The following is a 24,956-nucleotide window of genomic DNA, read 5'->3' on the forward strand; positions in this document are numbered from 1 at the left end:
GGATATTTATCAAAACACAGGTTCATCTTAAGTAATTCTAACTTAAGTTTTAAATCGTTTTGTCAAACAACTATTTTTTTGCAAGTTTGTGCTTTTTCAATGGTTAAAAAGTTCAAATCTTGCAGAATCTGGTCATATATTCTATGGAGGAATGAATCTTTGTGGTATTCTGAACAAATCGGTACGTAAAGCTCATCCGGAAACGTCCGGACTGGCATTTGTGACCCGTTTGAAAATTATATGTTTCACATTGTTTTCAAGGAAATATCTACAATTCGCATCTAGTTGCGTACTCTTTTGTGCAAGATAATTCACCTTGAATACGATGGGCACACTAGCTATACTACATGTCTCGGGATTATGAGGTCTGTTCTCCAGCTGTTTCACTGTTTGAATCAACATTCCCATTCAACATAACTCGCTGACAAAAATAGTAGGAAAAATGATAGTTGGGTGACGGTAAAGTATGTTATTCGCCTTGACGAACGTAAGCTGCTGCCACCTCCAAAAGTTTACTGTAGGGGTGAAGCGGAATGAGAATTTCTTAAAGAGCGCAAGAGATTGAAACATTTTGGCAGATTTTCACCCACACGTACATACGGGCACTTCTATGAGTGTGCAAGAGATCGTTTAAAGCCGTCAACGCGAATAGTATGTGTAGCGTGATTGTTATTTGATACATTGCATAACAGAAGCTATATATCACAGAAAAGACATCTGCGTTGATTTAGATTCTAATCAGTCTACTCCACTATCAACAGTTTGGTATTAACTAATATCATTTTCTTATATGATTCAAAAACAAACAAGATACTCATTGATTTGCTCATGCATTTGTAGGTTTTGGAGAAGGCTGCAAAATAGTGACTAGAAGAAAAGTATAATCTGCACTGATAAGTGAATTGAAATGACTAGTAATGGCACCAGTTTGTTACAAAATTAACTATTTTTACGTTTCACTTCATATTCGAGCGGAATGTTACCTAATACATAGGAAAATAACTTTGGCCAGCTTTTTGCCCTAGTTACTCCTCTGTGCGACGATCGAAATGCGGGACACGATTTTTTTAAATATCAGTCAGTTTCCGCATACATGCTTTAAGTGATGCAAAAATGATGCCCTCAGTGAATTCATGAAAAAAAAGTTTCCTGTAAAAGAAAGTTTCGAATATTTTTATTGCCATAGGACTACGGCTTACCACAGGTTGCCAAAAACTAACTTTCACCGGACGGATAGCTCTTGGCGGACTTTTCAAGCAGAAAATGATCAACGGGGGATGAGTTCGAGGCAGTCGACGAGTTCGTATACCTTGGCTCACTGACAACCGAGGACAACAATACCAGCCGTGAGATTAAAAGACGTATTATCAGCGGAAGTCGGGCCTACTACGGACTCCACAAACACTTGCGGTCGAACAATTTGAGCCCCCGTACAATGTGCACACTGTACAAAACGCTAATTAGACCGGTTGTCCTCTACCGGCACGAAATGTGGACACTGCTAGAAGAGGACCTACGAGCACTCGGAGTTTTCGAACGGCGGATGCTAAGAATTATTTTTGGCGGAGTGCAAGAGAACGGTGTATGGAGGTGAAGAATGAACCACGAGCTCATGCGTCTCTACGGCGAACCAAGTATTCGGAAAGCGGTTAAAGCTGGAAGCATACGTTGGACAGGACATGTCGCTAGAATGCCGGGCAACTATCCTGCAAAAATGGTTTTCGCAACAAATCCGCAAGACCGGCAAGACCAGGTGGAGCGAGATATGGCGAGCACTGGGTGCCCGCGGAACTGGAGATCAGTTACCACGGACCGAAATAGATGGAGAAATTATGCTGCGCAGGCCTTGTCGTAAGACGTTAGGCCAATTGAGTAAATAAGTAACTATTTTGTACGACGGAACATTCGGAAGCACACCTGGATACACCCTAATGGAGAGGCTGATCGACCACGTTCTGGTTGCTGGTCGGCACTTTTCTGATGTCGCAGACGTACGATCCTTTCGGAGGTTAAAACGTCGACTCGGATCACTATCGTAGTAAGCAAGATCCGCGCACGGTTGTCCAACGTATTCAAATCGGTACCAACGGGGAACATACGACTGAACATTCGGTGGTTATCAGCGGAAGGAGTTGCTTCAGAGTACTCTCGGAACACTGATGAGCGGATCGGTGAAAAACTTGGAGAGAATCTAAACGAGCAGTGAAGGCACACCTACGACGTGATCAGTGTGAGAAGTGTTGGGTACTATTGCTTATCACAGATTCTTCCAAAACAAAGTGGTGGTTGCTGGTTGACACTGAGGTAGCCCTTGTTTAGGTGTTGGAACTGCGGTGGTGATAGATGGAAATACTTTTGAAGTCATACCAACACTTTTGATGAAAGTTATTAAATATGGTGAATATATTTAAATAAAAGAGAAACCTCGTACCAGTTGTTTAGAGTCCGGAACTCGTACTCTCAAAGGAGTTAATTTATGAGGCACAACAATCACTTTTAGTTAAGAGTTAATAGGACAAAACAGAAACACTCACTAATGAAAACTTTTAACTTATCAAATTAAATCAGCAGACACTTTCAACAACTCGTCGCCGGCCAGTGGAAGAGTAAAGTTAGGTCAAAGTAAAAGTTTGGCCGAGCGATGCGTGAAGGATTTGTGTTTTTTTCCGAAAGCGGAACGCGACTGAACACAGTTGAGCCGTGTAAATTAAAACACTGCTGGGTAGTTGTAATTCGACTACTAAAAGTGAAATTAAGCAGGGTAAATAAAGTTTTGATAATTAATGACTACGAAAAAGTTGAGCCGAAAGCTTGGGTCTTCTGTCAGAAATTAGTAACCTGAGGAGACTAAGGCGAAAGTTTTCCCCCCCCCCGTTAAAATTTGGCATTTAAAAATTTACTTGAAAAATACATTCGAACCATAAATTCAATCCACTAGTTCTGAGTGTAACTTAACGTCTAGTAACCTTAAACAGTTCGAATCCTACTCCTGATTGCTTCCGGAAATGCCCTCAAAAATCATTCTAAGCCGTCGAAATCGTGCGACTGGCCGACTTCGGAAGTATAACACCGATAAAACAAGATACCGTTTGCAGTGTGTTATAACATAACATTGTTTACAACAACCCGGCAATGATCATTTTTCCCGCGAGGCGAACGTAGACACGCGAACGAAACGGGTTCTGCATTATTTTTTTTATTTTTTATTTTTTTTCCATCCATAACACAACAAGTCTCTTTGTCTATTATCAACAGACGTCTCTAATACAGAGGGCCCAGGCCAATATGCGCCGTGGCGGATACAATTTGAATACATATATTCTCTAGTGGCGCTCATTTCCTGGCTTTTGAATAGTAGTAGCAAAGCCGCGGCATCGTGTGTACTTGTTGCTGTTCTTGTGTATACTCAGCCGGTGCCGACAAATGACACTGCCAGGCCATTGCCGTTGTGTCCTACTGCCTGCCTGGCTGCCTGACTGCTGAAATGTAGATGTATTTTACGAAACCAACAAAATTCCGTATCCATGACCAGCAGCAAGCAGCAGGGCAAGGCAGTGGCGGTTGGCAATGAAACTGCGACCGACTGACTGCGTACTTCAACAGTTTTAGTATGATGGCTTAAAGTCAGAGTGTGATTGTGCTGTGCCATGCTGAGAGCTCTCATCGTCTTTTGCTTTTCGCAAGTCAACGAAAACGAAAAGATGAGAAAAAATATTTTCCACTCATCCGCCGTTGTTCCAATCCAAACAGCCAACCTACTGGTGCTGGTTTGCATGATGATGAATAACCCTGAGCCTGAGTCGTACTTCAGCAAGCCAACCAACCAACCAAGTCAAGCCGGAGGAAAGCAACAGTAATATAGAAGGGCGCTGAAAATTGCAAGATACACGATCTGCACTTCTTCTTGTTGTTGCTACAAAGGAAATCCTTCGTCTCGGTCGACGTCAGTGTGCAAGTGCACGTGCACTTAAAAATTCGAAAAGCTGGTGCTTGAAAATTGACTACCTAGAGGTAGTGCACTACCGGTGAGATTGTGATTCAAATTATGATGCTGGGATCTGGTTGCATGTATTGATTATCTACTACATACGTATAACTTAAACTGGCTTATAAGAAATGAAAAAAATTTAAAAAAAAGTTTGTTTATTTTTCGTCCCACGCCACGCCACAGACAGACACGAACACGAGTGAGTGTTGTGCGAAATCTGCGGCGTTCGTAAACGTACACGTACATGGTTTCAGGCCCTTACAATTGGCTTGTCGGAGTTGCTGTTGGACAAGTTGAAGGAAGTTGCAATGGTTTAATTAATGCTTTCCTACGGCTTTACAAGCTTCGTAACACGCGCTGAAATTGCAGCCCTGCGGACTAGAAGACCGCGCTTTCAGTCCTCATCGTTGAGCGGTCTAGCAAATTACGCCAAATGAATACCGAATAGCTTTCAGTTGACCTTTTCTTATTATAGTGCTAATAAAATGTTGTTTAACTGCCTGATTTCTTCAGCTTTTGGTACAAATACAGAGTACTTTCAACGGTCCTTAACATTTCTCAGTGCCACTACGAGTAGGCCGACGGTTATAACTTATAATCGTGATGATTGGTGCTATATTAAACATGCGTTTCCACGCTACTCGGTTTTAGCCAGCTTATCGTAAGCTGTCAAGGGCCCTACTTTTTCTACAGCATATTTGGAGTACCGCAGGGGAACATTTTAAGACCATTGTTCTTGTCGTTCTTTATAAATTAATTGCTTTTAGCCATGTTTTGTCGTTTACGACCCAAATTTGGTCAAACAAGCCGCCGTGGGGGGATTAAACGTCCTTTCTAAGACTTGACCCTTCGTTATCGACAGACTTCGCAGTCGGCTATTATAGTATAGGACAGTTACGGGGCTAGTGCAAAAATCCTACTAACTTGTCAGTAGAAGTTGGTTCGTGCTATGATTAATGGCTAGAAGGAAACGGTTGGTTGAAGGTTTTACGCCTTCGAAGCGTGACTGGGCTCGCGTTGAATGTTAATCGTACACTAAAGTCTTTTTTTACACGGTATGTTTTTTTTTCTCAATTACTCAACATCGGTGCTACTTAGGGATTATTTACAAATTACGTGACGAGTGCCGGGCCGATCCTAAATGTATTGAGAAATAAATGAATGGTCCCTAAGTTGCCCCGTTCTTAATAATCGAAAAAACAAACCGTGTAAAAAAAGTACTTGAGTGTATGGTCAAAGGTTAGCTGAGTGTTCGCCCTGGGAGTATGTTCGTGAAAAATACGCTATCACTCAGATATCTGTTGCTTACTCGACTGAACCATTTCAATGATTATCCAAGAATCGTGGAGGTCGCTGTTCTTCTTTTCATTCGATTTTCTTGAGAGCAAACCTTATATGTCCCTTCTGGATTTCTTCGATTTCTTCTGGACACTGAATATGCGATAAAAAAACTATTCTGCTGATTGTCAACACTGAACACTTGTTCATATTATTGCCCCAAAATAAACTGCAGCTTCAGGCAATTATCCATGAAATTAAAGGATTTTTTTTTCAGATTGTAGTCTTTCTCTGTTGAAGGTTTTATTAAACATTAAATAAATGTTTTATTATAGGTTTTATAATAAACTTCATTCACTCACTGCTGAAAACATTCTGCTATTTTAATCTTTACCCCACGCGATAGTGACGTTGTGAGACGGATCGATCATAAATAATAGAACACGTCTCGTCATACACGCGTATCGTATCCGCTTCCATAAAAGCAAGATTCTAAAATAAATAAGATCTAGAGACGATAACCATAATCCGTACCACACCACATCATTGAAATCACGTAGAGTAATGGTCCTAAGTGATTACCTTGTGGTACTTCTTAGTGCAAAGTAAATGGGTAAAGTGCTATGTATTGTGTGTTTATCTGTTTGTCTCTTTTCTGTTCCGTTGAGTAGCGCACTGTCCCAAGAATGCTTTTCCCAGTCATCATTTTGCAATTCTTATCGGACTTAGTCAATAGCGGAGTAGCAGCACACGGGCGATATCCTATGCCTATGCTTATGCTTTTCTCTTTTCGGACTTCCCCTTATGTCCTGTCTTTTGCTTCTGTTCTGTCTTCTGTTACGTTTTATTTTTCGTTTTATTCCGTTTGTCTTAGGTGTTGATTTTTTGTCTCCTTTTGCTTCATCTATCTGTTGTCGTTTCTCATCTTTACTGATCTCGCATTTTCTCCTTTTCTTTTCAATCTGTTTTATCGCGTTTTTTTACACTTTTGTTCCGTTTTTTCTCTTTTTCTGTACAGTATTTGTCTTTTTCTCCTATTTTTTCTTTTTCACTTTTTTATCTCTTATGTCCCGTTTTCCCATCCCATTCCTATTTTGTTCTATCTCTCTTCTTTTTAATTCAATTTAACCTGTTTTCCCCGTTTCCTCTGTCGGGTTTTTCCTGCTATTCTTTCTCCCCTTTTGATTTCTTTTATTTCCTGTTTCGACTTTCCTTCTCTTGTCCCGCTTTCGTCTTTTTCTATCTCGTTTATGTCCAATTTGTCCTAATTTTCGTTCCCATTTTTCGCGTTTCCTTTATCGTTTTTTCTTCTTTTCCATCTTTTCTTTTCGGCTCTCACTCTTTCTGTCCAGTCTCTCTTTTTTACCTCATTTCCCTTTATACTCCTGTTTTCTTCTCATATCCATTTTCATTTTTAGGTCTTTTTAGGTTCCGTTTTTCCTTTCATTGTGTCACGAGTTTTTTTGTTTTTCTTTTTTTTACACTGGCTTTTCCTCTTAAATTCCTTTTCCGTTTTTCCGCTTATTGTGTCTCCTCTCTCGCAGGTTTTACCTCTTTTCCGTTCCTTTTTTCAGTCCTATTTTTCCACTTTTTGTTCCATTTTTTCTTCTTTTCTGTACCGTTTTCTTGGGTTTTGCATACTTTTTTTCCTTCCTTTTTTCTGTTTTTCCTGTCCCATTTTTTTATTTTCAGTCCTGTTTTCATCTAATTTTCCACTCGTTTTTATCTTTTTCTTTCCCGTTTTCTGTCTGCTCTTCCTTTTCTCCTGTTTGCTTTTCCTATTTTCGTCTGTTTCTAACTTTTTATCCTTTCCTTTATGTTTTTAGTCTTTGCCTATTCCGTGTTCCCTCTTCGATGACTGGTTTTTCTTTCTTGTCTGTTAGGTTTATTCTGTTTTTTCCTTTTTCTCGTTATTTTCTCTTCGGTGTTACCTCTTTTTGTGATCCATTTTTCTAATTTTTCTCTTCTTATTCTGTCCCACTTCCCGTTTATCGCCTTTCACTTTTTATATCTCGTTACCGTTTTCCTCGTTTCCTCTGTTGGCCTTTTGTACTCTCTCGTCTTTCTTATTTCCCCTTTTACTGTTTATTCTTGGGCTATTTATTCTTTCTTGTATAGTTTTCTCTCTTTTTCTTTCTACCCGCTGTTTCCTCTTTCTCTATTTGGTTCTTCTTTTCTTGTTACCCTTTTTCTCTTGTTTGCCTGCTCCGTTGTTCGTATTTGTCATTCGTTTTCCTTATTTTCAGCTCCGTTTTTTCTCTTCTTCGTCTTTTTTCTTTCCCGGTTTTTGTCGTTTTTCCCTTTTCTACTCCTTTTCTATCTATTTTCTACCTATATTTGTTTAACGGCATTCTTCCTTAACTATGTCCTGCTTTTCTTTCTTTTCTGTTACATTATGTTTCTCATCGGTTTATTTTTATCTTTTCCGTTTTAACCGGCTTCTATTTTTCTCCATTTTTTCTTTTTCTATCCCTTTTCCGTTCCTGTTCTGTTCTCGTTTCTCCATTGTCTTGCTTTCGCATTTTCTCCTTTGTTTGTTCTCATTTTCTTTCCCGGTTCCCTTGATTTCTTTGTTTTTACTCTTCGGTTCTCCCTTTTTATTGTCTAGACTCCTCGTTTTGCTTAATATTTCCTCTTGTTCTATCTTGTTTTCTTCTACTTATTGTGCTAGTTTTTTATCTTTTTACTCGCTATTTTTTCTCCCATTTGGAACGTTTTTCTTTCCATTTTCTTCTTTTTCTCGTTTTTGTGCGTTTCCTTTTTTGGCTTTTTGCCTCATTTTCCCTTTTTGTTTATTTTTATGAAGAGCAACAGAAATCGGTCTACCTCCAGACCCTTCGGTAATCCATCTGTGAATATACTAAGAAGATTTATTTACATTTTCATAAGAAACTGTTTAGTTCTTGAGATTTTTGAATTTTTGAATGAGGTAAATGAAGCAATCCGAGTTTTTCGACCCCAACTCAGGAACAAACAAAAATTCCAATTTAGTGCAGTCAAAACTGCAATCAAGTTCACATTCTGGTTCACTCCGGAATCCAGTCCAAATTCTAATCCGGTTTAGAATACAACAATCGAAATCCAGAGCATCCAGAGTCCAGAATGCAGCGCAGTCCAGTCCTAGGACTATAGTCCAGACTAAAGTCCAGTCCAGGACTATCATCCAGAGCTTAGCTCAGTCTGGAATTTCCATCTAGTCTAGAATTCAGTCTGGAATACAATACAATTCATAGTGCGTTATAGTTCAGTCAAGTCCAGTCAGTGTGGTTCACATCTAGAATCTGGAACAAAATCTAAACATTTTTGGACATAATTTGGAACTAGTCCAGAATCTGGTTTAAAATTTGGTCCAAATCTGGTGCAAAATTTCTCTAAAATCTAAAATTCTAAAGCTTTAAAATCTGGCTAAGGTCCAGAATCTGGTCTAACATCTGGTTCAAAGTTTGATAAAAAAATGTGGTCCAAAATCTGGTCGAGGTCCAGATCCAGAATCTGATCAAGCTCAAAAATCTGGTCCAAGAATGTGGTCCTGAATCTGGTCCAAAATCTGATCATAAACCTTGTCCGAAATCTGATCATAACTGTGGTACAAAATCTGGTCCAGGTCCAGAATCTCGTCCAACTTCTGATCCAAAACCTGATCGAAAATGTGGTCTAAAATCTGAGTCAGGACTAGGATCTGGTCTAAAGTTTGATAAAAAATGCCGTCTAAAATCTGGTCCAGGTTCAGAAACTGGTTTAAGATCTGATTCAAAGTTTGATAAAAATGTGTGCTCTAAGGTCTAGAACCTGGTCTAAGATCTGATACAAAGTCTGATAAAAATTTGGTCTAAGTCCAGCATTTCGTCCGGGTTCAAAACAAGGTTCAGGTCCAAAATCTGATCCTCAATCTGATTTAAAATCTGATCAAAAACCTGGTCCGAAATCTGATTAAAACTGTGGTCCAAAATCTGGTCCAGGTCCATAATCTCGTCCAAAATCTGATTGAAAATGTGGTCAAAAATCTGGGCCAGTTCTAAGTTCTGGTTCAAAGTTTAAACGCAAATGTGGTCCAAAATCTGATCAAAGTCTGATAAAACATATGGTCTAAAATCTGGTCCAGGTTCAGAATCTGGTCTAAGATCTGGCACAAAGTCTGATAAAAATGTGGTCCAAAATATGGGCCAGGTCTAAGATCTAGCATTAGCATTAGCATACGTGGTTGTACACATCGTAGATGGCTATATAATCGCATTATATACCTGGCTACGTCCTTATAACCGCAGAGGAAGTGGATAGGAATGTCAGTTTAACATCTGCTTTAGAAAGTGCAGGGAACCCATACTACTTCCATAGATGTTAAGGACAAACAGCGGATATTATGTTAGTAGGGCAAGGCAATCAATAAGGAAGCTTTTGGATTTGATGACATATATGTATGTATGTATGTATTTTAATAAAAATATTCAATTGTTCGCCCCTTCTCCACATCTCGCACAGACCAAAGCAATTTAAAATCGACGCTTCAAAACCTTCAAAACAGCCAGGACAGGAACCAAAATAATCTTGAGAACTTGAATTACTCGAACACTTGGTCGTTGCTGTGTAAATGATGGATATTTGCAGTTCAAGGCTGCTCCCGAAAGCAATCAAAATATGACCGAATTCTGGACGAAATGCGGAGTAGAGGTAACTATAGAGTTACAGAGATTTGGTCCAGAATCTGATCAAAGTTCAAAATCTGGTCCATCATCTGATTAAAAACCTGGCGTAAAGTTTGATCGAAATCTGGTCCAGGTCCAGAATCTCGTCTAAAATCTGGGCCAGGCTTAAGATCTGGTGCAAAGTTTAATAAAAAAAATGGCCCAAAATCTGGTCCAAGGTTTGATAAAAGTTGTGGTCCAAAATTTAATGCAAGTCAAGAATCTGGTCCAAAGTTTAATAAAAAATGTGGTCCACGTCCAGCATCTCGTCTAGGTTCAGAATTTGGTTTAAGTCTAAAATCCGGTCTAACATCGGATCAAAAATGTGGTCCAAAATCTAAACCAGATCCAAAAACTTATCGAAAATGTGGTTCAAAGTCTGGTCAAAGTCTGATAAAATATATAGTCCAAGTCCACCATCTCGTCTGAGCTCAGCACCAGGTTCAGGTCCAAAATCTGGTTTGAAATCTGATCGAAAATGGTGTCCAAAATGTGGTGCAGGTCCAGGACCTCGTTCAAAATCTGACCCAAAATCTGATCTAAAATGTGGTCCAGAATCAGGTCTATGATCTGGTTCAAAGTCTGATAAAGTATGTGATCCAAAAACCTGGTCTAAAGTCCGATCAAAATGTTCAAAATCCGGTTTAGGTCCAGAATATGGTTTAAAATCTGGTCAAAATTCTGGCCCAGATCAAAAATTTGGTCCACAATCTGATCAAGGTCTAAAATCTGGTCCAACAATTTGGTTAGGAATCTGGTCCAAAATCTTATCAAATCCTGGTCCGAAATCTGATCAAAAATGTGGGCCAAGATCTGGTCCAGGTCCAAAAACTTATCGAAAATGTGGTCCAAAATCTAGTCTAGTCTGGTCAAAGTGTGATAAAACATGTAGTCCAAGTCCACCATCTCTGATCTGATGGTGATCAAAGTTTCTGAATCTGATCTAAGTTTAAAATCTGGTCCAAGAATGTGGTCCTGAATCTGGTCCAAAATCTGATCAAAAACCTGGTCCAAAGTTTAGTAGAAATCTGGTCCAGGTCCAGAATCTCGTCCAAAACCTGGTGCAAAAACTGATCGAAAATGTGGTTCAAAATCTGGGCCAGGCTTAAGATCTGGTTCAAAGTTTAATAAAAAAATGTGGCCTAAAATCTGGTCCAAGGTTTGCTAAAAAATGTGGTCCAACATCTAATGCAGGTCAAGAAGCTGGTCCAAAGTTTAATACAAAAACGTGGTCCATATCCAGCATCTGGTCTAGGTTCAGAATTTAGTTCAGGTCTAAAATCTGGTCTAAAATCAAAAATGTGGTCCAAAATCTGGACCAAGTCCATAAACTTATCGAAAATGTGGTCCAAAATCTGGTCTAGTTTAGTCAAAGTCTGATAAAACATGTAGTCCAAGTCCACCATCTCGTCTGGGCTCAGAACCTGGTTCAGGTTCTGGTTTGAAATCTGATCAAAAATGTGGTCCCAAATCTGGTCCAGGTCCAGAACCTCATCCAAAATTTGACCCAAAATCTGATCTAAAATCAGATCTTTGATCTGATTCAAATTCTGATAAAAAATGTGATTCCGGTCCAGGTCGTGAATATGATTTAAAATCTGGCCCAAATCCAGTATTCGGTCCAGAATCTGGTCCAAAAATGTGGTCCTGAATCTGGTCCAAAATCTGATCAAAAATCTGGTCCAAAGTTTGATCGAAATCTGGTCCAGGTCCAGAATCTCGTCCTAAATCTGGTGCAAAAACTGATCGAAAATGTGGTTCAAAATCTGGGCCAGGTTTAAGATCTGGTCCAAAAGTTGATAAAAATGTGCTCCAAAATCTGGTTCAGGTTCAGAATCTGGTCTAAGCTCAGATAAAAAATGCGGTCCAAATTCTGGTCCAGGTGCAGAATATCGTCCAAAATCTCACTCAAGATGTGATCTAAATTGTGGTCCCAACTATGGTTCAGACCCAGAATCTGGTCTAGAATTGCATCTCGTCTAGCATCAGAACCTGGCTCAGGTCCAAAAATTCTGAACCTCAATCTGGTCTAAAATCTGATCAAAAACGTGGTCCAAAATCAAGACCAAAATGTGATTATAATGTGACCCAAAATCTGGTCCATGTTCCGAATGTGGTCCAGCTCCAGAGTCTGATCCGAGTTCGCAATCTGATCGAGTCCAAAATCTGATCGATAGTGTGAGCTAAAGTTTGGTTCAGGTCCAGAATGTGATCTAGATCCTGAACTTGTTTGAATTACTCATAATTGAAAAGATATTGTGCGACTAAATATTTACTACTAAAGTGTTTCCAAATAATTAATTAGCAGCGAGATGTAAACACTCTTAGAACCTAAAACGCGTAGGAAAATTGAAACTGTTATTGTTTTTAACATTAAATACAGAATGACCCCACATTATCTCCCCGTCAAACAAAACTGAACAAGCATGTAACATAAGCAACATATTCCTCAGTACAGTAGACTCTCGGAAAAGTTAACTCTCTGAAAAGTTAATTGTTCAGAAAAGTTAAGCGAATATCAGCTCCCATGCAACGCTCTAAAAAGTTAATTTTTGCCTTAACTTTTCTGAGAGTTCGAATTTATTGGTTGTCCAAAAGTTCGTCCACACACGTGTGTTTTCATTCTATCTTTATTTCTCATTTTTCGGTTTATTGTCGCCTTTTCACAGTTTCATACAGATTCGCATCATAATTGCGATTAAATTAAATTCTTGTACCGGACAGTTGCAACAATAGCTCAAAACGGGCACATAGTTACTTCAGGATTATTGATAACATACTGGAAAAGCGCCAACTCAGATTGAATTTTAAATGCAAAAGAAGGAATAGCAAGGAACTAAAAATAAGCGCGAACATTATCAAAACGTAGTCGCAGACTACCAAAAAACAAAAGTAAGCTAGTGTAACCGACTATTATAAACTTACTTAAAGGAACTAAGTATTATTTCATAAAGATCTTGCTACATTTTTCTTTCCATTACAATAAAAATGTGTACCTTATGTCCCGAAATGCATTTTTCGCTTTGGTATTTATCATTTTCACTGATTTTTAGGACTACTCGGAAAAGTTAATCTTTCGGAAAAGTTAATCGACCCATTCCCCAATCGATTAACTTTTCCGAGAGTCTACTGTATTTACCAACTGTCTCACGAAAAGATGGGGAAGCTGATTGGACTTTGAGATAACTTCCCTCGCTGTGTTGATATTGCGTGTTGTTTCTGACACGCTGTCAGCCGAAACCATTTCGCCAGAACGTGTGTTTGTGTTTGTCTGTTACTCAAAATTAATCGAGTCGGTTTTGTTTTGGATGTTTTGGATGATGGCAAATAATAAATTTCCAGATATTTGCTTTGTCGTGCTCGTCACAGGCGACAGCTTGCGATCAACTGTTTCCAGTTCAGTGCATTTACGGTCACACTATCGACGAAAGAATGGTTTGAGTAAACCAGAGAGACTGTCTGGGTGTGTCGGTCGGACACACCTGAAAGGTACAAAACAGCGTGCGATTGAACATATGTAGTTCACGCGAATGTTTTTTCTGCAACATCAGGTTTTCAGGTTGGTCAGGTGGTCAATAACATTGTTTTAATGGATTACCTACGAATGGCCGAAACACAAATGGCCGAATCACGAATGGCCGAAACACAAATGGCCGAAATAACGAATGGCATAATATATCAAATGGCCGAATCACGAATGGCCGAATCACAAAAGGCCGAATCACGAATGGCCGAATCACAAATGGCCGAAACACGAATGGGCGAATGCCATATTCGACCGAAAATATGCATAACCTTCAACCGGCGCAAACGTTGGGTATATGCTGTCCTTACTCGCTGCCGCTCGTTCGGACTTAACTAAGGGATAATCCCTAATAGACAGTAAACCTAGGAAAATGCATGCGCCTAAATAGTAGTGGTTTCTGCGGGGGGGCTGCCCGACGGCGGGTCACCGGCGCACACTCGCGGCCTACGGCCGTCTCGCCCTGAATCATCTAGGAAACATTTGCTACTAGCACGGTAAATACGTCTCGCACCTTATAATGAAGATGTATTTATAATCAAGAAATATGAGGTAAAAACCAGTATAAAAATTATCTTTCGTAGATATATGCTTATATTATAATTGTAATCTTATTCTTACTGTCATGGATTTTCATAAAGAAGTAAATGCAGTAAACTACAAGTTTATTACCCTATTACTAAAGCGGCCGAAATATTTCATTCAATATCCCGCCGTGTCCATCTTTGTTGACCGTTGCTGGTTTCAACAACGAAGAAAGTGCACCTGTCGTTAAAATTGTGTTGTCGCAGAGAGGAAAACCGATGCTTTCCATTGATGGGATACTGTTCAATAAAAACTATCAGAAGCGGAATGCTTCTTATGCTTTTTTCATTTCACACAGAATATAATAAAACAATTAAATATACGCGGACTAAAACAACATTACTCGATCAACACAGACATATTCATGGCAGTAAAACGGGTGTAGGTTTGTTGATAATGTACTTTTATTTGATGTTTTTATAATGTAATAAAAATTCTAGGCTTTGTCTTTTCTGCCGCAAAATCGGATACAGGAGGCGTATGACGCGATGGAAGGAACGATGCCTGAAGAATTGGAGAATTTCCTTACATATTTTCGGAATACTTACATAAGTGGGATGAACCGGAACAACAGGCCATTGTTTCACCCCACTCTGTGGTCAAATTTTAAGCCTGTCATTGACAAGCTACCATGGATCACAAACAGCTTGGAAGCATGGTACCAACGATGGACAACCATTGTTGTTTCCCATCACCTGTCAATGACCAGGATCATTACAGAGCTGCGTGTGGAGCAAAAGGCGATAAAGGGGAAAATCCTTAGAATTCTTCAAGGAGATGTTCCGAATTCGCGCTGGTAAATAGACGAAAAAATCTACTCGAAATGTGTTAATGCTCACAAAATGAGCAGCAAAAATTTTGTTGACGCAGTTGCGCTTTTATTAAGCGCTAAACAAAGACGTTCGTAAAGCATGTTTTGTTTGTTTAATAGTAGTAGTTTATTTTTTGTTTGATTAAATTAATTTTAACTACTTGCCAATTCATGGTTTTTTATTGAGTAGTTATTCAGGCATTCCGAAAAATTTCGGCCTTTCGTGATTCGGCCATTCGTGATTCGGCCTTTCGTGATTCGGCCATTCGTGATTCGGCCTTTCGTGATTCGGCCATTCGTGATTCGGCTTTTCGTGATTCGGCCTTCTGTGACTGTTATTGAAATTCGGCCATTTGGATTTCGGCCATTCGTGATTCGGCCATTTGTGTTTCGGCCATTCGGTACCAGCCCGTTTTAATTGTATGCTTATGAACAAATTTTTTTGATGACATAATTTTTCTTTTTTCCCTTTGCAGACCGCTTTCCTCACAGTATTCCTGCTGCCATTCCGAGTAATACTGATCGTCGCTTGTTTGATGACAGCGTGGACACTGGCAAGCATCGGACTGTATGGTATGTCTCGGGAGGAACTGCGCACAAAGCCCCTGTCCGGATGGAGGCGGTAAGTTCGGCGGCGGCGTTCGAAACAGTTTTAATATACAAACAATTTTTTCGATAGTAGTTTTTCGTTTGGTTTTGATTTTGGTTTATTTCTTCACCTACCTTTTTACTAACACACGAGAGAAATTCTAATTATGATTATGACAGCTCGAATATGCAACAACCGTACCGGGGTGAATGGCACAGCCCCTATAATAATTATTGTTATCGTAAATTGGATTAAGCAACTGTTAGTCGCAAGCTTATCACATCACACGACTCGAGAGTCGCGTGTTTACCAACAAACCGGTCCGTGACGCGGACAGTTGAACGTTGCTCATTGTGAGGTGATTACTATACATACAGGAAAGCCACGACATCAGCCAGTTCGTCACTTTGCACTAAGTCAGGCGAGGGCGACCTTGGAGGGCGGTCGTTGTCGCCTTTCTACTGTAGTACAGCTAGATTTGTGGGTGAAGCTTTTTAAAGAGAAGGAAAGTCATCATCATTAGAATGCATTCAGTTGGGGTGGTTCTTTCCTACGATAGAAATAAACACTATGAATCAACGATTTTTAATTAGCATGGGAAGTGAGAACAGTCACTGAAAAGTGACCATTCTCAGCGAAGCAGTTGAGGTGTGAAATTGTTCACACGACTGTCATAATTCGGATGGTGGCGACTCGTGGTCGTGTACGTAGGCAAGTTGCTAAATATGAAATGACTTATTCTTCCGTCAGAACATTAGCTGATTCCTATAACAGAGTACAATTATAGGAAATTTCAATTTCAATTGTAGAAAGCAGAAATTTATTTTTGATAACATTTTGAAATTCAAGATGGTGAATTGCGTTTAAAAAACATCCTTGGCAATGCATGTGCAACAGTTGGTTCCGTTGAGGTCGGAAATCCGGAGTGGCGATAAAACAGAGCAGAGCAATCATATCTTCCAGACCGTATGTTACTCAAGATGTGCTACTCCAACTAGTAAACAAAGTTCTTTGGAAGTTGCTCTAGACGTAGTATCCAAAATTCATAGCATGGCACAATCTTGCTGCAGAAGACAACAGCTGGGTGACATCGTTAGCAAATAGCGAAAATAGCAAATGTCATAATATGCTTCCTTGAGGTATTTCTGAACCATTCTGAAATTACCTTTATCAAGAAAGGCACACATTAACGGTATTATCACGATTTTGCAACAGTCAGGAAGGCAAGCCAATAAAATTCCCAATGTATTAAGTTTGGATAGTAAAATTTGATTCAATCGACAACAAGTCTTTTAGATTTTGTGTCAAACTGCATTTTGGAGACTGAACATAAAGCACAAGTTGACGTAATTTATACTGATCTGAAAGGAGCATTCGACCGAGTTGATCATCATATACTGCTTACAGCAATTTTACGATGGGAGATTATTCTTGTGTGGCAGAATTTTTCAAGTCAAACCTGGATGGGATTTATCATATAAATCTGGTGTACCGCAGGGTAGTATACTTGTCCCACTTCTTTCTATTATATTTTTCATCGAACGCGACTCATAGACAATCGTTCGTAGCATTGAGGATTGTTATCGTCTGCCGTACTTATTGAACAATGTTATGACGTAGTGCAAGCAGTATTCTTTTATTTCAAGCACAGCTAAAATGTGAGATATTCTATTTTCACCGAGCTCAAACGCCAATTCTCTTTAAATACGCAGCAGTAGCTGAGACCCTTTTCGATGCTTTCATATGAGAATATGTATAGTATTGAATAGTGTTGAATAGAACTTCCTCCACTTCCTTCTGGTTGAGCCACCGCTTTGCGTCAGTTATCAACTGGATTTGAGCCAAACATCATTTTGCCGGGTTGTTGTCCGGCATTCTCACAACATGTCCCGCCCATTGGACTCATCCAACTTTGGGGCGCCTTTCTGGGCTCATCGGAGTGTTGCGCCAGCTGATTTAACACCGAGCATATGATATCGCGACAAGCAATCGAGTTGAGCAGGCGAGTCGAGCAGTCGAATCAAGCAATCGAGTCAAGCAGTTGGGTCGAGAAGTCGAGTCCAGCAGTCAAGTCGAACAGTCTAGTCGAGCAGTAAAATCAAGCTGTTCAGTCAAGCAATCCGGGCGAGTAGTTGAGTCGAACAGTCGAGTTGGGCAGTTGAACCGACCAGTCGAGTCGAGCAGTCAAGTCGTGCAGCCAAGTTGAGCAGTTAAATCGAGCAATCCAGTCGAGCAGTCTAGTCGAGCAGTCGGGTCGAGCAGTTGAATCGAGTAGTCTAGTCGAGCAGTCGAATCGAGCGGTTTAGTCAAGCAGTCAAGTCGAGCGGTTCATTCGAGCAGTCGAGTCGAGCTGTTGAGTCGAGCAGTCAAGTCGAGCAGTTGAGTCGAGTCGAGTAGTCTAGTCGAGCAATTGAGTCGAGTAGTCCAGTCGAGCAGTTGAATCAAGCAGTTGAGTCGAGCAGTCAAATCGAGCAGCCTAGTCGAGCAGTTAAATCAAGCTGTTCAATCAAGCAGTCCAGCCGAGTAGCTGAGTCGAACAGTCGAGTTGGGCAGTTGAACCGACCAGTCGAGTCGAGCAGTTGAGTCGAGTAGTCTAGTCGAGCAGTTGAGTTGAGCAGTCGGGTCAAGCGATTCAGTCGAGCAGTTAAGTCGAACAGTTGAGTCGAGCAGTTCAGTCGAGTAGTCTAGTCGAGCTGTCGAATCAAACAGTTAAGTCAAGCAGTTGAGTCGACCAGTCGGGTTGAGTGGCTAAGTCGAGCTGTTGAATCAAGTTGTCAGTTGAGTCGGGCAATCAAATCGAGTAGTCTAGTCGAACAGTTGAATCGAGCAATCGGGTTGAGCAGTTGAGTCGAGTAGCCGATTCGGATAGTCCGATAGTCCAATCGAGTAGTTGAGTCAAGCAGTTCATTCGAGCAGTCGAGTCGAGCAGTTCAGTCAACTAGCCCAGTCGAGCAGTGGAATCAAGCAGTTGAATCGAGCAGTTGAGTCGAGCGTAGAATCGAACAGTTGACTCGAAAAGTCTAGTCGAGCAGATAAATCATGCTGTCCAGTCAAGCAGTCCAGTCGAGCAATCGAATCGAACAGTCCAGTCGAGCAGTTGAGTCGAGCAGTCGGGTCGAGTAGTAAGTCAAGCAAATGTGTCAAGCAGTCGAATCGAGTAGTTAGGTCGTGTAGTCCACTCGAGCAGTTAAATCGAGCTGTTCAGTCTAGCAGCCAAGTCGATCTGTCCAATCAAGCAGTTGAGTCGAGCAGTCGTATCGAACAGTTCATTCGAGCAATTCAGTTAAGCAATCCAGGCGAGCAGTCTAATCGACCAGTCCAGTCGAGCAGTCTAGTCAACCAGTTGAGCAATCGAGCAGTCCAGCAGTCGACCAGTGAGGTGACTGAGAACACAACCCATTGCTACGCAAGCATGACGTCCTGTCAGGAATCTGTTTTTAGTTACCGATAAGCCTCTTATGACGTCCTGTCAGAGACCTGGTTTTCGGTACAGACATAAGCCTCTTATATAAATAGATGATGGTAAACTTAGTACGGCTTAATACTAATTTATGCAGTCCGTAGCAAGCACGACTTTCGGCAACAACCATGTCGAACTCGTCCCGATGGATTACTACGCTATTATCTATAAGAGCTCTAACCGACAGTCTTGATAACTCGCCCGATATTCTCACATAGCACCGGGCAACATTCATCGTAGCGTGAATCAATGTTGTCAGCTTCTTTGGAAACCCGTTTGAATCCATAATTTTTCACGGTCGATATTATCAAACGCGGCCTTGAAATCGATGAATAGGTGGTGCGTATTCGCAACACTTTTGGAGGACCTGCTGCAACACAAAGAAGTCGTTCGTTGTTGAAAGCAGGGTAGTTCTCATGTTCCAACTTGTCGCCCTTTTTGTATATTGTCAAACTCGCCTTTCATTACTTCTCTACTGTAGCTTTTCTGTTTTCCAGATTCTGACGTACACGGACAGATCCGCCGTACTGATCATCTCTGCTAGCTTTTTTTTTTTAAACGATGGTTCTACAATTGATGAAGGGACAGTAGGGGAAAGAAATGAAAATTTTTTGGTGAAGGAGAGGGATGAGCGGAAAGGTGAGGAGGGGGGGGGGATATTGGTAGCTACGCTTGACAAGTAGTCGTTTTGACTCCTACCTTTTGTCCAATGCTGGGAGGTGCATGAGTCGAACCAAGCTAGTGTAATCTGAGATTATAACCGAATTCGAACCCACAACACTTGCCAGGGACGCCAGTATTTACTTCGAATTCGTTGTTTTTTTTGTGACCTTTCTGTTGTATTTTGTAGCCTTTTTGCCATCTTTCATCATCGGTTCATTTTTTTGCCATCTGCTTTTGGCAATTTTTGATGCCGTTTTTGTCATCTTTTTTGTTGCCTGTTGCTTTTCGGCGGTATCGCGTAGTATTTTTGTCATTGTCTTTTTTGCATGTCTAGTTTTTATGCTGTTTTTCTGTCACTTTTTTGGCATATTTTCGACGGCCTGTTTATTGTTTAGATAAGAAAATTGTTTCTTTTTTACTCGTCATTATTCAATCCTTTTTTAATCGTTTTTTGTCGCCGTTTTACCGTCTTTTTATCATCTCTCCGTCGCTTTTTTTTGCATCCTCTTATAGACATTTTGTCGTTTCTATTTGTTTTTTTCTGTGCTGCATATTTTTGTTACATCTCTGGTGTTTTTTATGAGTCTTTTCATTGTATTTTTGCCGGCTTTCATCGTCGTTTCACCTACTTTTCACCTACTACAGCATCACTTTTTTGTCATTTTTACATCGTCGGTTCGGTGCCTCTTCGTCAGCTTAGTGCGACCTTTTCGATACCGTTTAACCGTCTTTTTGTCATCTCTTTGTTGTCTTCTCTTCGTATAAGTCGTCTTTTTGTTATCTCTCTGTCATATTTCCCGCCGTCTTTTCAGGGTCTTTTTGCCCTGAATTATTGCGACGCGTTTTCGTCCTCCGTTCGTCATTTTCCGACGTTTGCTTTTTGCATTTTTGTCTTTGTTTTTCATCAAATTTTGCCGTTTTCATCCTTTTTTTTGTTTTGACGACTTTTTGACACTTTCAAACGTTTTTTGCCATATTTTGGTTTTCATTATCGTTTTTAGTAATGTTTTGTCGCTAGTTTGGCTTCTTTCTTTGTTATCTTTTCAACGCATTTTCGTCGTCTTTTGAATATTTTTCTGAAGTATTTGTCAGCTGTTTTTTGGTCACCTCTTCGTCGTCTTTTTGGTCGCCAATTTGCTGTCTTTTTATCGTTCTTTCGTCGTCATCATACTGTTGTTTTTTCTTGGTATTCGTCGTCTAGCTGTCATCTCTTTGTCGTGTTTTTGTTATACACTAGAAGCTCTTTTTACGTCCATTCATTGTACGAGATTTTTTTTTACGCCCACTTTTTACGTCCGAAATTTGAATTAACGTTCCCTCGTTTTACGTCCAAAACTTGAATTAACGTCCTCTTTTTTTACGACCGTAAGACCCCCCCCCCAATAGTGGTCGTAAAACGAGATTTGAGTGTACTTTCATCGTATTTCCGTCATTTGTTTGTTTTTTTTTGCGTCTGTTTTTTTCTTTCTTTGTTACTTTCATGGTGGTTTTTGCCGTTTTCGACGCCTTTTTTTGGCTGTTTTGAGTCATTTTTTCGTCTTTGTCAGTTTTTTCCTCATTTTTTCGTCGTTCTATTTGCTGTCTATAAAACTAAAATGTTGTCTTTTTGCTGCCGTTTCGTCGATCTTTTGTCATCTTGCTGTAGAGTCATCTTTTCGTTGTCCTTTTTGCATATTTTGTCGCATTATTATCGCTATTTTGGCGTCTTTTCATCGTATTTCGTGTTATTTCCGATCTATTCCTATGTAACAATTTGGGTTTTATTACATTCTTATGATGGCATTTAAGACCAAAACTGGTCATGAAAACCGCCATAAGAGTACAATAAAACTCACATTGTTGCTTGGGTTGTCATCGTTTTTCACCGTCTTTTCGTTAACATTTTAACGTATTTGGAATATCCTTTCATCACTGTTTCGTTATTTTTTCACCGCACTTTGCCGTTGTCTTTTCTTCAATTTTAGACATCTTTTTATCGTCTTTTTTGTTGTATTTTCTAAAGGCGCACATATTCAACGGTTCTTAACTATCCCGTAGCAAAGCTAATTAGCACTAAAAAAGAAAATTAACGGAATAGAAAAGGAGAGAAAGAAAATGAAGAAATACGGAAGCGAGAAAGTTGAGAAACGATAACAGAAAAAGAGGAAAATAGAAAAAAATAAAACGGAAAACATGTGGAATAAAACCGAAAAACAGTACTAAAAAGAAGGAAAGGATCCGAAGAAGAATTAGAAAATTAGAAAAAACAGAGCACCATAAAGCCAGACTGGATGAGAGGAAAAACGCGCCTAACAATGCAAGAAAATAGATGAAAAACGGAATTGAAAAGAAGAAAACAAGAACAGAGACAAGACAAGAAGAGAAACAGAAAAACGGAAAAAAGAAGACGGCACAAGAAAAGACAAATATTATGTAACAGAACAGGTAGAAAAACGAGAAAGCACAATGTAAAACAAGAGAGAGAAAGAGAGAGAGAGAGAGAGAGAGAGAGAGAGAGAGAGAGAGAGAGAGAGAGAGAGACGATACAAGAAACGAGACAAATTGAAAAAAGAAGTCAAAGTAATACTATGAGACAAAATGGGACTGACGAAGAAGAAAAGAAAAACAGAAAAAACGCACCATAACGAAAAGAAAAAGCAAAAGATGGAAGATAAAAACGCAATACCGGGAAGGGATAAACGTGACAGAAAAGAAGAAAAACCGGACATCTAAAAGAGGAAAAACGGAACAGACGAAGACAAAAATCGAGAAGGAGAAGAGTTCGGAAAAAAGTAGACTGAAAACGAAAAACAGGACAAAAGAAAGAGAAAGGACGGAACACCGGAAGGAAAAGTGAAATAAGGGGAAAAACAGGGTTGAAAATAAAAAAAGGCGAAGCAAATGAAGAAAAGCGGAACAATGAAACAGAAAACAAGCGATAGAAAAAAGTCCCTTCATCAATTGTAGAACCATCGTTTCAAAAAAAAAAATATCAATAAATATGTATGACCGCATTTCAAGGTCAAGACTAAAAACATGAGATTAGTTCAACCGTCAAGATTCTTCCATCTTTATCCCGATCCGTTTGGGTTCGCGGTACAAACCACGGACAGGATACGTCAAGGTTTTTGTAGAATGTTTTCTGAGAACGAAACAGTTTTTTCGTTTCTTCCAGGCGGTTTTGACTGGTCTGACCTACTACAGCATCGACGCCTGCGCTGCATTTTCTCGTCTCACAATGCCAATGTCTGGTAATCCTCGAACCAGTCGTTACGTCGACACCTCTTTATAAACCCAATGGCACCTTCCGTCAGAGGTCGGGATGTCATATTTTAAATTGCTGATGATGAGAGGAAAAATGATAGATTTATCAAATTTCTTAATGCGCTTTGCCTTGGACATTTTGTACTACTTGAGTTGTAAAATATAGTATAGTGAAGAAGTGGAGAAGTAGTCAGCCAAGCGGTTGTCCTCAACCGCGCACTCGCCATCAATTTTCCAATACAAACAACCACAAATCTCGAACCATCAGTGGTTATCAACTTATCAGGGCTTGACTGATGGAACAAATTTCATCTTCCATTCCCCCTGACATCCATTGCACTGTCCCAAGATAGGTCTACAAAGCAAATTGAGTGCAGCAAGACGTGTGCGTTCGCGGTAGTCGACAGAAACTTTAAACCATTGAGCCGCACTTGACTCCCAACCCTCGAGGCAAAACTGCGTAATACGGTCGAATGACCAATCATGTGAACGTTAAGATGTTGAAACATTTTTTGCTCCGTTAATAACCGAATTTAATGTTATTAACTTCAGCGGTTTACTTCATCTCTTCTCATCTTCTCCCTGGGTAGAAAAATCTAAATTATGATTTTTCTTAATCTACCTTCATTTTTCACGGCAAAACCGAATGAGTCCAATATTACGGAACAACCCTACCGGCAAGCAATTTCACTCTGCATACATTTCAATGCAAATGCACCGCATACGATGGTTGCCAGTGCACTTAGACTGCATGCAGCTGCCTGCAGCGGCATCCGATTTTCACTCCTTCTCCTGTTGTCATGATGACGGCACGTTCGCCTGACTCATCTGAAATGGCATTGTGCTGGCGCTGCTGCTGCACTGGATTAAAACTATCATCATGGTGGAGGACCATTTGTTTGTTGTTGTCTTCATTGCACTGTCTCCGAATCGAGCTGTGTTCTCGGCGGTCGGTTGGTCGCAAATGCAAATTATTTCTCTTCATGCACGCGATTTTCGGCCTCCGGCCGGTTGACCAGTCCTGAATTTTAAACTAAAAACCAAAAACTGTGTTGGTGGGTGCCGAATTTAGGTTAAATCTTCTCAACTTTACCCATTGATTTCGACACGACCTTCGGTCGTTCGTTCGTTCGTTTGTGCAGTGGCGTGATTCTCCCCTCGATAAGCAAGCAAGCAAGCAGACGAATCGCTTAGTCGGTCATTAGAAATAGCAGATGATGAAAATCAGTTACCGTGTAAGTGGGTTCTGTTTTGTTGAGCGAAAATATTGCTCACTTAGTTAGTAAATTAGCCAGCCGCCTTCCACACACCATCATGTCAAATCGAGAATGCGCAGATAAATAACAGTAAACAGCGTGCCGTTCATTACGCAGCGCAGAAGCAGTAATGGGTTGCGGTTGCGAGTGTATTATTTACGTCTAACTGAAATCATCCGAATACTAGTAACTTTTAGTGCTGAATGAATGAGCCGAAATAGTAACATAACAACACATCATGCCACACACCATATCGACCGAGCGAAAGATACGACCCGCCGGGTGATGTGGTCAGATCGACGATCAAAGGTTGAACTTGAAAATTTAATTTCCTCCGTAGACACTCGTCGTCGTCGTAGCACAGACACACAGACGCGCGCCGCCAATTATGTGGTCACACTCGTTTGAGAGCCTGACTAGGTTAGGTAGACGAGCAGGTATTGGAGAAAACCAGAAAACGGGTTTGCGGTTTTTTTTTCGTTTCGGCACACCGAATGTGGTTCATCAGTGTTACATACTTAGGTATGTGCCGTAATTCGTTTCAGTACGAAAAAAAAACTACACGATTTGCCTGCGTCATCGTTCAGCTTCAGGGAAGGTGTTCGAAACGCGCAGAAACGACTACGACGACGACTCCGTCGGTCGGTCGCGAAGGTCGTTGATCCCTTCGGTTTTGCTGTTTTGATATTTCGCCATAGAGCGTTGACTTTGTGTGAACGAATGTTGTAAGATTTTCTGAAGTTCTAAGCAATCTGATCGCGGAGTGGAGCGTTTTGCTTGTATGCAAATTAGCATGCAATGAAGTGTAATTTTTGTCGTAGGACTACGTCCTATGGCAAGGCTTAGCTAGATACGATTTCACTTCAAAAAATTTTGCT

General features: G+C 40.3%; 1 protein-coding gene across 2 annotated transcripts in view; it reads left to right on the forward strand.

The window, feature by feature from the left end:
* The window catches only part of LOC128732996 (lysophosphatidylcholine acyltransferase), a 60,282-nt gene that overhangs the window by 5,886 nt on the left and 29,440 nt on the right, over window positions 1-24,956 (forward strand). The window contains exon 2 of one of the 2 annotated variants that reach the window (XM_053826515.1): window positions 15,344-15,489. In XM_053826515.1, coding sequence (XP_053682490.1) covers window positions 15,344-15,489 — 146 coding nt within the window. Of the gene's footprint in view, window positions 1-15,343; window positions 15,490-24,956 lie in introns of those variants that run through there. The other variant, XM_053826516.1, reaches the window with a different exon arrangement.

Source organism: Sabethes cyaneus, chromosome 1 (assembly GCF_943734655.1).
Source record: "Sabethes cyaneus chromosome 1, idSabCyanKW18_F2, whole genome shotgun sequence".
Taxonomy (NCBI): Eukaryota; Metazoa; Arthropoda; class Insecta; order Diptera; family Culicidae; genus Sabethes; species Sabethes cyaneus.